Consider the following 17,145-nt stretch of genomic DNA (forward strand, 5'->3'; position numbering starts at 1 on the left):
CAGTTACCAAGAAGTACCACTTTAAATAACCATGTGTTTAAAGACCATGCTTAGATTATTGGACTCCATTTCTTTGCCTCAATTTTATATGTACTTTCACAAGCAAATAGGGGGTTGTGCATGGGAATAAGAGTGTTTTGTGTTAAATTGAAAATATGGTGCAGGTTTTCCCATTAAAAAAAAAAACAAAAAAACCAAAAAACCAACAATCTGCCCTACAGAAACTGATTTTTCCCTGCCCAAAGTGTGGTGGCAGATCTGTTGATTACCACAAATGTGGATGAATTTTTTTCTTCCCTTTCTCAACATACTTGCTTTTCATGAAAATACCTTCAGCTGCAGCAGAGTGAACTGTTTTTGTTTAAAAATAAATTTAGCTGTGGTTTGATGCTAGCTTAGAAAATAAAGGGCAAGTTACAAAGGCTTTTTAAAAGAGTATATTTAAAGAATTGATTGACAGATTGACTAGATGAGTGGTCATAAATGACAAAATCTACTAATGTGTCATTGCATTCACCATATTTCAGTGTAGGGAATGTTGGTATGATCTTAATATTTTAGCATCCTGTAACACATTCTGTTCAAGATTCTTACTAGGTTTTTGCCATTTTTCTTGTAATACACCCAACAGGAGAAGCTTCTGATTTATTGTTTATGAAGGGAGTCTTTTAGAGCTTTATCTGTGCAAGTAGTGTTCCAACTCCTGCCAGTAATCTGCAGTCAAGATTGTATTTCATATGCAGTTAGACTAAAGGATGATACGCCTTGTTGAGCTGGCATTTTCTTTTGTAGCTTCTGTGACTTTTGTGTCACTTTAGGAAGGGTTTACCTTGGGGGTTTTCCATCCAAATTCTGGCTGTGGAACAGATTGCTGAGTTGGTATGAAAAGTCAGTATTATGTAGCAATAGCAAGAGCTGAATTTTGGGTGAGGAAGTTAATATTGATGACATCATTCTTAATCTTGGTAATCAGTTTGTGGTGATAGTGGAGAATTGTTTAGAAGTTTCAATTTTTTGTTCCCTGTGAACATATGAAACGTGCAGGTAGGGGGCTCATATTAGTTTTCTGACCTTGGAAATCTGCAAAGGAAGAATGAATTTGAGATTATATTCTCCACTTTGCATTTACAGTGTGAAAATACCAACACAGAATGAAATTTGTTCTCTAGGTGGTGATCAGCTAGGAATTGGTATAATCAGAGTCTTATTTCAGTGCTGTTTTGGCACTGAAGGCAGCTCACATAGCACACAGTTTGTCAGTGCCAGGATATCTCTTGCACTATAAAATGTAAGACAGCTCCCTTTATTAAGCATGGAACAGCTGGTACAGGTTCCTCATTGCTAAAGCATCCAGCCACAAAGACCACTGTCTCCTGCTTGAGCTTTTCTCATATTCATAATCTGATCTAGCCTGATGCTTTTTTATGAACTGTAATTCTGTTCTTGTGTTTTCTTAGGCATGGGTTTTAAAGGGAGAGGATATATCAAAAGGGACTCTGTCTCTCTGTCTTGTGAGGAAGCTGTTCATGAGTAATAATATCCTAGGCCATCCATTTCAGCTGTTTTATCTGGGGGGGGGTTCTGAGACAGCTCTATTTTTTAAATTTATTTTGAGCTGTTGCTGTAAATGCACTGAATACTGTAGTACCTCACAGATGGAAACTGGTTTCCTCCCAGCTGCACCATCTAGAAGCAGAGACTATATAGTGTTCAGAGAATATTTGCAAGCCAAATGAGATGATTAGGTTCTCTTCCATTTTAAGATAGTAGCAACGGTAAGTTGAGACAATAATGAACTTCATATGTAGAAGATCAAGCTGCTTTTGGATGGATCTCTGTCATGAGATACAATAAGTAATCTCTGTTTTGTACCAGATGACAGGCAGAAAATGCTAACAAAAATGCAAATCTTCTGGGAGTAAAGAAAAGATCTGGGCTTTTTCAGACTCAGACGTATCAACTGAGAAACAGGAGGATTGCAGCAGATGTTTTGATAACTCCAGTTTTTGCCTAACCAGTTACACCTTCAGTTTTTCAAATCTTGCACAGATCAAGTGAAGATGATCAATACTGGCTCTCTCTTCCCACAGACCATGTTGTGTATGTGACTGTCTAGAAACTAGGTTTTTGAGTGCTCAAACAGGTATTTAAAGGGTTCTGCTCTTAATATTAAAAATATAAACCCAGAAATGAAAAAAAAAATTGTTCTCCATGGGTTGAATTTGTTCCAGGTTTTTTGTGCTGGCTTAGAAGAAGATAAAACCTGAAGAACTCAGCCTTCATGTTAGCAAATGGCCCTTGCCTGTCAGCACAGCCCTCTGTAGCTCATGCTTGTAGCCGACTCCTCTCTTTTGCATCCTAGCAAAAACCTTCAGAAGTGACTTCTCTTTCCAGATGATGAAAGAGGTTATTCTGGTTTTCACTGTCAACATAAACATAGGGCTGAAAGCTTAAGGGAACCATGTTTTGAACCTTTGGTGTTAAAATTTTGTAATAATTGACATAAAAATTGAATGCAATGGACTACTTTCCTCAAAAGCAAAAAGCTTACAAGGTTTCATTGCTTTTATTAAAAAAAATAAGAAAAAAATGATGTTCTTATGCCTGGTAGTACAAATATCAGATTATATTCTCCTGGAGTTTTTTTAAGTCTTATTGCCCTTTGCCGTATTTCAAACCTTGTGTGGCCTTTGAGCTTCTGTGGTGAAGGTATTTAGGAAGTTAACTACATCTTTTGTAGTTGTAAAGATCTCCAAGGAGAGTTTTTAATCAGCTTCCTTCAGTCAGGTTTAGATTATGCATGATTTCAGTTCCCCATGTTTCAAGCTCAGTCTGTAAAGTGAGAGGAATCACCTGAGCTCAAGCCTGGCGAGCTGTTATTCCCAGGAGGGGCTGAGTTTGAACTGCTGTCCTGGAGCATCCAGCCCAGCTCAGAGAAAGCACAGCCCTCCTTGGAACACTGCACATCAATCTGTCAGGGAAGGAAGGTGACTTGAGAGGGGTAAAATTCAGTTGGTTTTAGTGAGATCTTATGGCTTTTTCTTCAGCCTTTCATTGTTGTATTTACGTGCCATATATGAATTTATTAAGCTTATGGTAGTTCAGATTTGCCTCTGTGTTTTCCAGGTGTTACAAGAAATCCATACTAGTTCCTTTTGCATAGGTGTGAATCTGTATGTATACAAATGTTTTATTGTTAACATGTCTTTAACTAGAGGCCTTTGGAAAAATAAGTTACAGTCTTGACTTAACAAACGGTGTTGGTTTTGGTTAAAGACAATGCAGAGGATTATTTAAGATAGTCACCTAAAGTCTCTTCAGCTTCTACTTGCAGGGAGTGAACTTATCTTTGCTATAGCTAAATTTCTATATGTGTTCCTCTTTTTAAAAGAAAACTGAATCAGTAAATAGAGTAACATTTGTCTGCAGTGTTTCAGTTTAATTGCTTTATTCTATGCATTTAAAATTAAAAACACAAGGTACCTATGTTGGAAGCAAATGTGTTCTACAAGCACAGAGCAAATGTATCTGTGAGCCAGGGAAGCTGTGTTCACTCTGGCTTTTCTTGTTTTTTTTTCCTGCCTGGCTGATTTGTCCATTTCCTTCCTCCAGTTGTTTCTTTTGATAACAAAAGAAACAAATGAAAGGAGCCTGTTTGGGTTTTCTAAGCTATTAATAAAATAAAGAAAATTTGAAAATGCAAAGTAGCTTTTTATCAGTACCGACATTTTTTTAAGATATGCATATTTTTTAAGTCTGTTCTTGCTCCCTCTGCTGGTTCTTCTACTCAGAATCTCTACTGCTGTTTTTTATGGGTTTTATGTGACGTGTGCTTGTATGATTTGGTATGTACAGCTGGCTGTGATGATTGCACTAATTGCAGACCCTCTCTTTCAGACCGGGCATTTGGCAATGGAGACGTTGCTGTCTCTCACCTCAAAGCGAGCTGGGGACTGGTTTAAAGAAGAACTGCGACTTCTGGGTGGTCTGGATCATATTGTAGATAAAGGTACATTGAAGATACTGCTTTGACAGTGGGAAAAAATAGTGAATTGTAGTCAGATGTTTGCTTTTATTAATGTTCATTTTCTGTGGTTAAAAGCAGAAAAATTATTAGCTGTGTTAAAATAAAGTACACAATTCAATATCAAGTTATTGAGAAATATTTGTGACTTTATTCTGTTGCATGTGGGGTAGAAAGCAGTTTTAATGTTAAACAGGATGTGTATAATGTTGCATGTAATGTGTGAGATTAAAAATGTCTTAAACTAGATTAGAGGTTACTGTGTTATGTATCTCTGCTCAGCACACAAATGCAGCACACTTCTGTAGAGTAGATCTCCTTTGCAGTCTTCTAGAATTGTATTCAGACCTAATGTTTTTAAACTAAATATCCCAGAGGAAGTCAGCCCTTCAAGAAAAAATGGTGGGGGTTTTGTTTTAATTCATTTTTCAAAGATATGTCTCAGGTTTTTTTGAGCATCTCACAGGTAGGAAAAGGGACATTTTTAAAATGAATTCTTGAACTGAATAAAGCTGAGTCTTAAGTAAGCAGAGGAAGAACAAAAGAAGGATTGGAGAGATGAAAGTGTTCAACTTGCAGGTGGTTTCAGGTTATGATTTCAGATTTGTGAAGTGTGGGGAGCGTGTGCTTGCTGTATCTCTTTTCTCTGCTAAAAGACAGTCCACTACAGTTAAGGAACATAGTCGTGTGCTGGATAATCTCTTCTTTGTCAGGAGAAAATAAAACATATGAATAAGTAATCTGTAGCAACAATCACAAACTTGCAAAGCCAAATGTTAAGGTTTGTTTTTTAAATTTACTTGGAGAAATGAAAAATGCTGATCGTGGCTTCAGAATTGTTTCCAAGCATTCATTGCAGGTGTGTGAAGTGTAGAACAAGGTCGATAGCAACTCTTTGAGTAGCTGCTTAGTTTGTACAATTGGCTTTTGAAGATCTCTTTCTGACAGTGGAAAACAACTTGTTTTTGTGTTTAGTTAAAGAATGTGTGGATCACCTGAGCAGTGATGAAAATGAGGAGAAGTTGGTTGCTTCGTTATGGGGTGCAGAAAGGTGTTTACGGGTCTTAGAAAGCGTGAGTATGAGCAGATACATTGCATTTCTGAAAACCCTTCTTCAGCAGACCTTTTCATTGTAACAGTCTCTTGGGATATAGTTACATTACAACACTAGAATGTTGATTTTTTTCGTAGACTTGTACTAACTTTCTGATGTTTATCAGTGTTTCTGGAATGTTTGAAAATCTGTTTTACTATTCTGTATGTATGTACTGCCTTCCAGGTTTATTTTTGGTAAGAATAACTAAATGTTACACGATGCTTTTTCCAAAGTTCCTATGAAAAGCTGCTGTTTATGGATGTTGTTTTCATGGCGTGAGTTTGACTCTTCAGTGTGTGTCTAGTAATAGCTGATCATTATAGAAGCAGTATTTTCTTAGAAGCAATAAACCCATGTATATTTTAAGAATTGCTAATTTGAACCATCATCTGACTAAACACTGAAAGAGAAAACTGCCCTGAGAGGCAAAGTAGTCCTGTCATCAGTTAAGCATGTAAATGGAGATGGTAAATATTTCTTTGAGAACTTCCAGCAGAATCAAAATATATGGTACTTTTGTAGAGCTTAATTGACAGGAATGGTTAGTGGGTGCTTCTCTGCTGAGTTTGCTGTTTGTTACTGGTTTGTTACTGTTATTGTAATACCATAAGCAAGCAGGAGAACATTGTTATGTTCTAGCAACACATCTCCACCTATCAGACAGCGACATTTGGGATCAGAGTTCAATGAATCTCACTGAACACATTGAACCCAGGTTAGAGGGCAAATAGCTACAGTGGTAACTTTCTTCACTAAAATAAAAGGACAGACTCAAAGGTAGTATAAGCACAAGCTAAAAACTGAGAAAGCTGAACGGTTGGTGAAGGGTGTCTGCCTAAAAATACTCATTACATGCCTTGTCAAAGGTGAGAGAAAAATTTTCAGATCGATTTTCTGCTTTTAAATTGGATAGCAGAATTTCCAAGCAACACTAGAAGAGCCTTGTTTAGTGTTAGAATATTCAAATTTGAACTTCAGGATGGTTTGTGATGCAGTAATGGATAATGAGAAGTGAAAATTTACACTGGATAATAACCAAGAAATGTGGAACTGAATAAAGTGGGGGAGTAGTGAAAGGGATTGCTTCTCTTTCAGGTAAAGAAAACCCCTCCTATTTTTAATATTACTTTCTCCTTCTCTTTTTAGGTAACTGTGCATAATCCAGAAAATCAGAGCTATCTGATAGCATACAAAGACTCACAACTCATAGTCTCCTCTGCTAAGTAAGTTGTAAAAAAAAAAGACAATTTGGCACAACACTTCCCATGATGGGGGAAAAAATAAACAAAAAGTTATACCAGAATATTCTAGGGGGCATAATACCACAATTTCCACTGTTACTTTCCATTAAGTAATGGTGAAGTTAATTTAGATGAAGGTATGGGCAACTAACAGAGTACTACTAATGTCTAGTGCTGCTACTGTTGGTTCTGTAGAAGCTGCAAACTGTGGATTTGGCTCCATCTGGACCAAGTTCAGTAGGAACACAGCAGAGGGCAGTTATGAAGCTACACTTATTTGCTGTGTTTTCATTATGCTTATGTCTTTGCTTAAGTGGAGCATAACAGAATTGACAGTGTAAGTAAGAATTAAAGTAGTGAAATACTGTTCTTGGCTGTTCTCCCTGACAGAGATTCTTATACAAACACCTCTAACCCATTTATCAATCTGGGTGAGTTCTCAGCTGGCTGGCAGAGACTGTCTGCCCCTTGTATTGCTCTTCATAAGAGAACAAATGAAGCTGAAAGGTTGACTTTACAGACCTCATTGGAAAAATAATTTAATGGTTGTAGGTTAGATATTGGAGTATTTTTTTAAATTAAAAAAAAAAAAACCAAATTGCAGTTTAATATGCTATTTAGACCAATATATATTTTGGACATTTCTAGTTTTATTTGTAATTTAAATCAGTGTAGCGGTTTAACATGAAACTGATGTTATGCAGTAGAATTGTGCCTATGGTCCATTAGTGTTACAAGATTAAGATTGTACTAGTAGGAAGTCATGTGTCATTTCTTACAGAAGGGAAATAGCTCTGAGAAGAGAGCAAGAGAAAATTTAGATAACACTGTCAGAGTCATATTCTGCCTTGATGGCCAGAGGATATGAGAGACTGAGTTTGTAGGAAGGGGAGATATCTATTGTAAGACCAAGCTGAAGCTGGGAAGGAAAATTAACTTTTGCTCTTGAAATACCAAGCTGATAAAGCTCTAAGCGACAAAGCTTCCCTGGTTTTTGTTTTTCATAATTTCAGTTGAGCTTATGAAAGATTTTATGGGTGATAAGTTTATGTCTACCTACAGAGTGGGCATCTGGATATCAGAAAAATTGTGCATAAGCTCTGTTTGAGTTTTTTCCTGGTGAAAGAAGGATAAAAGTGGAATGTTCTCTATGTTGGGAAGATAACTTTGTTCTGCATCTTCTCCCTGCAGAGCCCTGCAGCACTGTGAGGAGTTAATCCAGCGATATAATCGTGCTGAAGACAGTATCTGTCTACCAGACAACAAGCCTTTGCCTCACCAGAATGTAACTAACCACGTGGGTAAAGCAGTGGAAGACTGTATGAGGGCCATCATTGGGGTCTTGCTCAACCTGACAAATGATAACGGTAAACCAGCAATTATTTTGCATATTCTCTGATAAAGCATCGAATAAAACATTAATGTAAACCTTTTTTTGGTCCTGATTAGGGTTTTTCCATGTACAGTGCAATGAAGCAGTTATGTATGATAGATGCTTGCTTAGAGCCATCAGTAATTTGTCTTTACAAGCTGGATGAGTAATTGCAAGTGTAAAGTGTTTGAGGTGTGTGCTTAGGCTGGGGGAGGCTGCTTTGTCCTTAGGACCAAAAGGTTTTTCTCAATCTGCTTACCATTATGAACGTGAGTATTTTCAAAATTGAGCCTCTCAACTCTCTTTGTTTACAGAATGGGGTAGTACAAAAACAGGTGAACAAGATGGTCTGATAGGCACAGCAATGAATTGTGTGCTTCAGGTTCCAAAGTTCCTACCTCAAGAACAGAGATTTGATATTCGGGTGCTGGTAAGCTATTGTGTTTGTTACATTAACAGAAAATTGTTTGCCCCCTTCTTGCCCTTGGAACTACTTTGGTTCCACATTAAGGAATAGTTTCCTCTAGTTTTCATTGTCTTATATATATATACACTTAGTGAGGTATTTAAAGTTTCTGCAAGGATTTGGTGAGTTTGAGGTTTTTATTGCTGTGTTTGGTGGGGAAAAAAGTGCACTGCTTGGTGAACAAAGAGATTTAGCTAAATAAGACTGTGAATTACTAATTTTCAAAGATCTTTTCAATTTTGGAACTTTGGTTATTGTGTAAGGTAAAGGCTTTGTCAAATTTACCTCAGTTTATGTAAAATAGGCCAGTGTGGCCTAAATAGCAACAGTGAAATTGTGTATGTGAAGGATCTCTTAAGAACATAATCTGAAGGTTGGATACATGAATCCCTAACCTGCAAAGAAATTCTCAGCTCCAGAATTGTTTTCATGTTCAGAACTGGAAAAATGGAGATACCTCTATGAAAGTTCTGCTGTACAGGGATCTCTGCCTTGTATTTCTTTAAATCCTGTTCCCTCTGTCTCTCAGACTGTTTCATAAGGGTGCGTTAGTAAGTTATGTATCCTCAGATAAGGACTAGAGAAGACATTTTGTGCTGAAGTGTCTTGTTTTAATGTGTGCAATCCTTTTTGACTCTGTAATTCATGCAGGGGTTGGGGCTGTTGATCAATCTGGTGGAGTACAGTGCCCGGAACAGGCACTGTCTCGTCAATATGGAGACGTCGTGTTCCTTTGACTCCCTGTGCGCGGGCGAAGGGGACGGGAGCCTGAAGATAACTGGACAGATTGATGCTGTTCAGGCTTTGGTGCAGGTAAGAAATGCTTGTCCTCTGACAGCTGCCATTTCTCATTATCACACTGTCAAGGGAGAAGGGAGAACTCGGAAATGAAGATGTGTCAGAATTTTTTCTGTTCAGTATTTTGAGTAATACAACATAGTGGGGGAGAGGGGTGCTGCTCAAAATTCTGACTTTTACCATACTGTCCACTACAGAAACAGCTTTCCTGGTAAAAGACAGTGGTATCATTATGACAGACATCCAAAGGCTGCTCTCATGTCCATAAAGCTTTTTTGTTACTATACGATTTATTTCTAGTTTTATTGTTCCTAAATGATTTACTTTGACTTTTGTTTTAAGCCAGCTGTAACAACTGTAAGCTACTTTTCTCTTACATACAGATGTAATTATTATGGATGTGAAACAGCATTCTTAAACACTGTATTGACTGGCTTGTTTAAAAAAAAGAAATCCACCAGTAATTTTGGTGAATGAGTTCCACCATGCAAACTAAAATGAAAAAAATGGAAAGGAAATGACAGACTTTTTATTTCAATGTAGTTAATTTTGTGATTGCTTTTAGCAGTTCTGTTAACTATATGGAATAACTGTCCAGCAGCAGACAAAAAAAACAACAATAAAAGTAATGATATTAAATATCTTAATGTATACAGTTTGGCAATATTTAAAAGTGGTCATTTTATTATTTGGAAAATAATTGACAGGATATAAATGCACAATATGAGATTACTGGTTCATTCACATTTTTGATAAGTCATTTTAAATTACTCCTTCGTACTTTTGCTTTTTACATATCAAGGTCAAAGCTAAGAAAGCCAAGAGTGCATAGCTAGGGTCCAAAGAAGATGAAAATTGGTAGACAACAGAGATGGAGAGGAAATTATGGCAACTTTTAGTCTTGAAACCATGTCTCAAAGAAAGCAATGAAACATTTACAGTGCCCAAGAGGAGCCTGGCAGCTGGTTCAACACTGGGGAGGGAGATCTTGCTGTGGAGCTGTTGGGACAGATTATATTTTCCTTTGAAGAAGAAAAGGCTATTGTTAAGAAAAGTATTGAAGACTAACTGTATTAAGGGGTGAATTGTGAATGGGGAATAAACTTTCCAGTATTAACTCAGTGTGTTTAGGGTTTAATTTATAATGGAAATTGTCCTGAACTTTTCCCTGTTAGCTGTTCCTGGAGTGTGAGCGAGCGGCACAGCTGGCTGAGAGCCAGACAGACGAGTTGATTAAAGAAGCTCCTACTGCTCAGCATGATAAGAGTGGGGAATGGCAGGAGACAAGTGGGGAGATCCAGTGGGTCTCCACAGAAAAGCCAGATAGTACTGAAGAGAAGGTTAAGAAGGAAGAAGATGATGAAGAACTTGATCTTAATAAAGGTACGTTGTCTGGCTGTGATGAGCTCAGCGAAGGCAAAGAACTGTGTGATTGCATGAGGTCCACCTTGTCCTCTGCTTCCCACCTACATGCAGTCTCTTGGGCTGAGATTTCCAGGTGAAACTGCTACAGACCATAAGTAGGAGCAGTTCAGAGCTGAAGTATGAGAAGTGGAAGAAATGTTGCTCTTTCTTATTTAGTAGTACCTTTTATCAGTTTCTTAAAAAAATCTAAAACAAACAAAACAAAAAAAAAACCAAACAACAAAAAAGAGACCCAAAAACCCCAAAACCTTTTTAGGGACCTTGTCCTTGTAAGTTATCTGCCTTAATTTTGTTTCCCAGGGTTCTTGTTTTAAGCTACTTTTAAGGGTTGGAGCTTTTTTCCCTCCTCTCCCTATTTGCATGTGTGCCTCCTCTGTCCCCATCTTCTCTGTCTTCTCACTCCATCAGTGGTATCTCAGGTATCTGTAATGCCTTCATGTGCTGCATCTTTGGTAGCTTGTCCCAGGAATTTGAATATCTCTAAGCTGTGATGTAGTTTGTCTCTTGAAAATGTATCAGGTCTGAAACATCAGTCCTTCTTTAATCTTCCAAATGTAGGTGCAGTGTATTATTTCTAATAGTGTTTTAATCTTTTGTTCATAAGTTAGGTATATTACTTTCTCCAACCTTGCTTTATATCCTTCCTCCTTTTTGTAGCTCCACCAACTGGTGTCTGCAGTTATTTGTAGTTTGCAAAAAATGCTGAGTCATCAGCAAAAAAAAAAAGCTATATCTGCTGTCCTTAATGCTATAAACTGCCTTGGGTAGAAGTCTTACTGGCTTATAGTATCACATGAAACATTTACACTGGTAGTTTGGTGTGTTCAGCATAAAGTTTGCACATTGAAATGGCAGACAGTAAAATACTGTCCAGCAGAATGAGTTAAAAGTGAATGAAAACCATTTTTCTTGTCGAGAATGTGCTGCTGAGTCAGTAAGTAGGGTGATTCCTGCCTCTGAAATCTCAGTCCAAGAGCTCGTTTTGTTTGAGAAAAAAGTATTCTGGAAAGTGATAATGAAAGATTGTATTTGAAGCAGTAAAAGATAGCAGCTGGTTAGAGAATACAATACACTCAGTTGTCTCTTTTACAGCTCTTCAGCATGCTGGGAAGCACATGGAAGACTGCATTGTGGCCTCATACACAGCATTGCTTCTAGGCTGTCTCTGCCAGGAGAGTCCAGTAAGGGAATAACTTGCTCTTAAGTCCAGTATAATTTTTAGTGAAGTAATAATTTCCTGTATTGAAAGGGGTTGGTTAAATTAGGCTTCAATGTGAGCAGGTACACTGATGAAGCTACACTGATGTATACAGCTTTGGGAAAAGTTGCCAGATGTATTCCATCCAAAACAAATTTTCTGAACATCAGTATGTTTTTTCAAAAACAGTTGGAATTGAATATTTAACCTCTTTCACCTCTCTCCCCTTATTTGTAGCCAGCAAAAGAACTTATTTTGGAAAGGCAAATTGGCAAGCCTGTGCTTTCTCAGTAAATAAGCAAGTTACCATCAGACTTGTTTATTCTTTATCAGTCTGCTTTATTTTTTTCCTCCATTGAAATTACATGAAATTGTCTATGTCCATATTAGTTCAAGATGATTGCCTCAGATTGGAAATATGTAATAGAAAGCTGAAGTTAAAAGTACAGAACTCTAATGGCTGAGAACTTCCTAAAGTTTCCTATCAAATATATGCTCAAATGAAAATGAGGTTCAGACCTGCCTTCAGGCTTGACTATATTTGCCATGGTGGCAGAAATGGTCTTTAAGGTGCTGTTCTGTGCCTTTGTACTGATTAGTGTCTGTACAGTTTTAGTGTTTGGGGTGAGACTGACAATAAATTCAGTAATTCTCAACCCTTAACAGTTGTAAAGGGAGAGTCTCTCCAAGTCAGAAGAGTGATCTGGTGGGGTTTTTAGTTCTTGATAATCTTGTGGGTCCTGGGGGAGGTCTGGCAGTCCTTTTTTTCTTTTATTATTTTTTAAGGGGAAAAAACCCAAACCATCAAACCAACAACAAAAAATATTTTAGCAATTGTTGTTGTCTAGAAATATAAACACAATAAGCATATGAATATTGCTTAAAAGAGACTTAAATCATAAAGATGACAGCAAAAACCATCTTAATAATCCTCTGAATATGCTTGTCTTATTGCATGTCACATGCAGAGTACTATAGTTCTGTGTTAGAAAAATGTTTCCCAAATGAAAAAAGGTTGTTTTATTTCTTAGATCAATGTGACTACTGTGAGGGAGTACTTACCTGAAGGGGACTTCTCGATAATGACTGAAATGCTCAAAAAATTTCTCAGTTTTATGAACCTTACTGTAAGTAATATATATTTTAAATTGATGTATGTAGATATTTTTGTAATTGTGTTTTTTGTTAATATTTCATCCATTTTTAAAAGCATTAAGTTTTCAGTTGTTGCCTTGATAAGAGCGCATGATGATACTCCCTTTTTAAATACTGAAAACCCATTTGACTGTCATAATTTTACCTGTCATTATATTGTGATTAGTCAGGAAAATACTTTTGATTGTCTGCCTGAACCCTAGTTGCTTTTATTGATGATATAATTGTAAACACTAAAACTGTGAAATTAGAATAGCTCTCAAATATTTTAACAAGGTGTTACAAATGCTTGTTTGTTACTTCTGTTTTCTGTTACATTTCCAGTGTGCTGTTGGAACAACAGGCCAGAAATCTATCTCTAGGGTGATTGAATACTTGGAACACTGCTAGATACTTAACTTCCGCTGCAGGCACTCTAATGCTGGAGCTACCCTTAGACAAAAGAAGAAGTCATGAAAGAAGTCCTTGAAGGATATACCAAGAGCATTCATCTGTGTCATTCGTGTTCGGATTTTTAAGGCTACCTGGTCTCTTAACCATGCATTCAGCATTTTCTAAAAGACAGTTACTACATCAATCTGCAACTATCAAAAATGAGGGGAAAAAGGTTCTGAGGAAAGTAAATAAAGAAACCTTGCTGTTTATGATGCAGTGCAGTATTTAAATATTTTTGGCAGGGTCTGCCCTCCCTATCTTTTTTTCTTGCTTTGTTCGTGACAAGTTTCAAGGGGAAAAACTTGCTGCTGATTAGTGCAACTGCTGTTTACTGTTGAGCCACTGTTTCATGCCAGCCAGGTGCAAAGGCAGCTTAGCTACTGAGGTATCAAACAAATGTTCTAATAAAGAAGTTCTGGACAGCAGCACCGCTCCTATTTGAGTTTAATTTGCTCTTGCTTTTTTTATTACTAGATAATTCCAAAATCATAAAATATAAATTTTTAAATACTTTTGTGATTTTAACTACTGTCTGTATTTAAAATTTGTTGGAATCCAAAGAGGCGAGGATTGGATAGTTTATTTTTTATACTGTTTTGATTGAAATTAGGTCGTTGAGCTATTTCTCAGTTCTCCAACTCCCACGGCCCATGTACTGTAACGGGACAGACCATAATGCTTTGTAGTTCCAAGCATGCAGCCCCAGCACCACACAAAGCCATTCTGAGGGGATGTTATCCACTAAAGAAATAGGGACTGGAAAAAGTTGTGCCCTGTTTAAAAAAGCAAATGAAATAAAGGAAAAAAAATATTAAAAAATAAAAAAAAAAAGATGCTTAATCCCAGGGTAGTTTACACTTCTAATAAGCAAAAACTTTGAAATGCTGTTTTAGTTTGTTTCGAGGAAGAACTCAAGGTGTGTTTTATAATGTTCAGTACAGAGAATTTGGATGCTTTAGGGGGAAGAATTTTTAAGAAGCTAAAACACCAATGGGGATTAATGTTTCCAGCTGACATAATCTTTCTATTTCATTCTTCTGTAGTATGACAGAGTTGAAATGCATACAACACAAAGCCTTAAATTGCTGATATAGCTAAGATTTTGTTCAGTCTGAGGTCTAGTTCACAGCAAAGCATTGTGTTTGAAGACTGAAGTGGAACAAAGAATCCCAGAAAATACATGACTTTTTTTAGCAATTTTTTTCTTGCACTCACTATTCAGACCAACAGAATTGGTAATTATTTTTATTAAGGTGGTCTTGAATATTTGCAGACTGTTCTGAGATCTGCTTCGCTGACATTTTTAAATACCTGTATAGGTAGTTACATCGTGTTACTCCATGATTTGTAAAACTTGAAGCCATAAGAATATTAGTTCTATGTATAATGAGGAGGAAATAACAGGAAATCTAACCTGCTTTTAGATCTTGTGTTATCTCCATGTATAAAGTTAAGAACTTGTGCTTTTGTATCAGTGCCAGCTGTAAATTTTTTACATACAGTGGCTGCCTTCTATGTCTTCCTATTTTTGATAATGCAGATTGTTGGGAATTCTGTAAGGAAGTAACTGATTAGCGGCAAAAATCTTATGTTGGTCATATTTTTTTGCATTTTCTCTCATCACCTTCTAAAACTTAGTGTATCAGTGTAACTTAGAAAAGTTTTTGAGGTTGTATTCCCCTTTGTTAAAAAACAAAACAAAAAACCAGTATTGAGAGAGAGGGAGAAGCTGGATGTAAATGGTCTATATCAGGAGGAAATGATTGAATATTTGGCCCATCTAGTTTTGTGATTTTAGAGATTTTCACTTATAATGGAATTTCAAATTGATTATATGGTTTTCTGTGGAGATATGGCAAGAGAAAAGAAAATCCAAATGTGATGATGGGGGAAAGCAGGGACAACTACCTTTCTTCGTTACACTGGTAATTGTTTGGGAATTGATTTACCTCAGTGTTTAACAGTTTTTTTTAAATGTAACTAATTGTCAAGCACTGACAGATGCAGATACTTTTTTTTTTGAGGGTGGGGGGAGAAATCACCCTGTGAACTGCAGTGCATTTTTGTGTGTTAGACCCTCAAATAACTCTGCATTAAAGGGTACTTGAGGCCAACTTGCAAATTAAAGTTTTAAAGTAACTTTTTTTCCACTGTAAATATTTGTGTAAATACTCTCAATTGGAAATTAGAACAGTAGAGTACTTTTCTGAATCCAATCCTATTTTTATTTTATACAGTATTTCTCAGCTGTGATCTTTGGAGCAAAAGCCAACGGCAGGAAAAATAGTTTGTACCAGTTTCATGAAGTATGTCTTTGGGTTTTTGTAAATAATTTTAACTCAAATAAAATTGCTACTTTCAATACATATCTTGTCTTTTAACATGCAATAAAACACTCCTCTGAGTGATTGCAGCAAGAAGGCAGTGTCAGGTAAATTGCTAAAAGACAAAAAAAAAAAAGACAAAAAATAATAGTGGAGCATCCTGAAGGTGGTGCTTTGCTTTTCTCTTGTGTGTTTGGATAACAAAATTCAGTGCCTGGACCTGAGGCTGTGGTCAGTCAAACCAGCCAAGCCTGGACATTTTCTGGAGATGATGTACTGTGTCTCTTGATGCATTTTGAAGTTCTCTACCTAAGTTGCCACTGATCTTTCAGTAACAACTCTCAGGAGCTATAGTCAGAATAACAAAAATGTGGTAGAGTGTAGGGGAAATGGGGCAGTTCTTATTCTGGTGGTACTTTTCACATCAAGGGGCATGTTAATGGCTTCTTCATTCAGTGAAAAATGAGGAAATTACCATGAGCGTTGCTCTGTTTCTCGATTAATATGAACGATGCTTTAATTTCCAGATGGATTTTTTTTTCCCATGGATTTTTCCTTAATTGGTACAACTTGATACGGGTACAATATGCAATAATTCATGAGCTGTAAAGTGAGTTGAATGTGATGTGTCATCTCCTTGCCACTTCAACAAGCTTCAGCATAATGTAACTATTTCTGTGCTGTAAAGGAAACGTTACTGGAGTTTGAAATACTGAGTGGTATGTTATTGGTATGTGGTACTGTAAGAGGCAAATGCAGCTTTGTGTAAGCAAATGTTTAAAAAAAATCTGGTAAAAGTATTTCCTCTTGTTTATTTTGTTGGTAGTTATGTAATGGAGGCATTGTGTGTGGATGCTTTGAGATGACATCAGCATTTTCAGATTAACAGGACAATTGTGAAGCTTCTGCAGAAGATTTGGGAGTCATAGCCTTTCACATAAATTATTTCCCTTTCAGTCTGTCTGAAATGCTTGATTTGCATAATAGCAAAGTGATCTGGCACGATGTGGTGACACTGATTTACCAGGAGCTTAACCCAAGAGCAGGCAGCAGTGCTGGAGATGATTCCCTAAGCTGGCCTGAGGGAGCTGGTTTTGAGCTGTCAGGAGAAGGTGGTCACAAAGGTATAAAAGCTTCACTCTCCCCCCCCAAGCCAAGCATCAGTGCCAAGCACACAGCTGGATAGTGTGGTTCTGCTGGGGGGCTGAGGAATGCTGCACAGCCTCTTTGGGTGGGCAGGGTGACAGTGAGGATTCTCATATCACCTCTGTATTCTGAGTTCACAGATTCCACAGAATATTCTGAGTTAAGGGGGACCCACAAGGATCATGGAGCCCAACTCGTAAGTGAATGGATCATCTGGGGAGTGAACCCACAACCTTGGTGGTGTTAGCAGCATGTTCTAACCAACTGAGCCAATCTCAGGGCTCTGGGGTGTTACATTGGTTTATGTGTTCCTGGAAAAGAATATTCTACGAGGATTTCTGGCTTTGAACCATGTTTTTGGGCTCGGGTACCTCACTGAATTGATAAAGATGTTTTCGGTGTCAGATGCACTAGTGAGCATTCTGTCTTCCCTCCTTTTTCATTTCTGGACATCACCAATTCCTG

General features: G+C 37.2%; 1 protein-coding gene across 3 annotated transcripts in view; it reads left to right on the forward strand.

Moving 5' to 3' along the window:
• WAPL (WAPL cohesin release factor) overlaps positions 1-16,334 on the forward strand; it is a 64,903-nt gene extending 48,569 nt beyond the window's left edge. For all 3 annotated transcript variants that reach the window (XM_051799785.1, XM_051799787.1, XM_051799786.1), the window contains 10 exons: positions 3,898-4,009; positions 5,000-5,097; positions 6,267-6,343; positions 7,553-7,728; positions 8,048-8,163; positions 8,851-9,012; positions 10,173-10,380; positions 11,515-11,603; positions 12,652-12,747; positions 13,100-16,334. In XM_051799785.1, the coding sequence (XP_051655745.1) occupies positions 3,898-4,009; positions 5,000-5,097; positions 6,267-6,343; positions 7,553-7,728; positions 8,048-8,163; positions 8,851-9,012; positions 10,173-10,380; positions 11,515-11,603; positions 12,652-12,747; positions 13,100-13,165 (1,200 nt within the window). In that variant the 3' untranslated portion in view covers positions 13,166-16,334. The remainder of the gene's footprint in view (positions 1-3,897; positions 4,010-4,999; positions 5,098-6,266; positions 6,344-7,552; positions 7,729-8,047; positions 8,164-8,850; positions 9,013-10,172; positions 10,381-11,514; positions 11,604-12,651; positions 12,748-13,099) is intronic.
• Positions 16,335-17,145: the final 811 nt, after the last annotated feature.

This window comes from Manacus candei, unplaced genomic scaffold (genome assembly GCF_025592945.1).
Source record: "Manacus candei isolate 608988 ecotype Guabito, Panama unplaced genomic scaffold, ASM2559294v1 h1tg000050l, whole genome shotgun sequence".
Lineage (NCBI taxonomy): Eukaryota > Metazoa > Chordata > Aves > Passeriformes > Pipridae > Manacus > Manacus candei.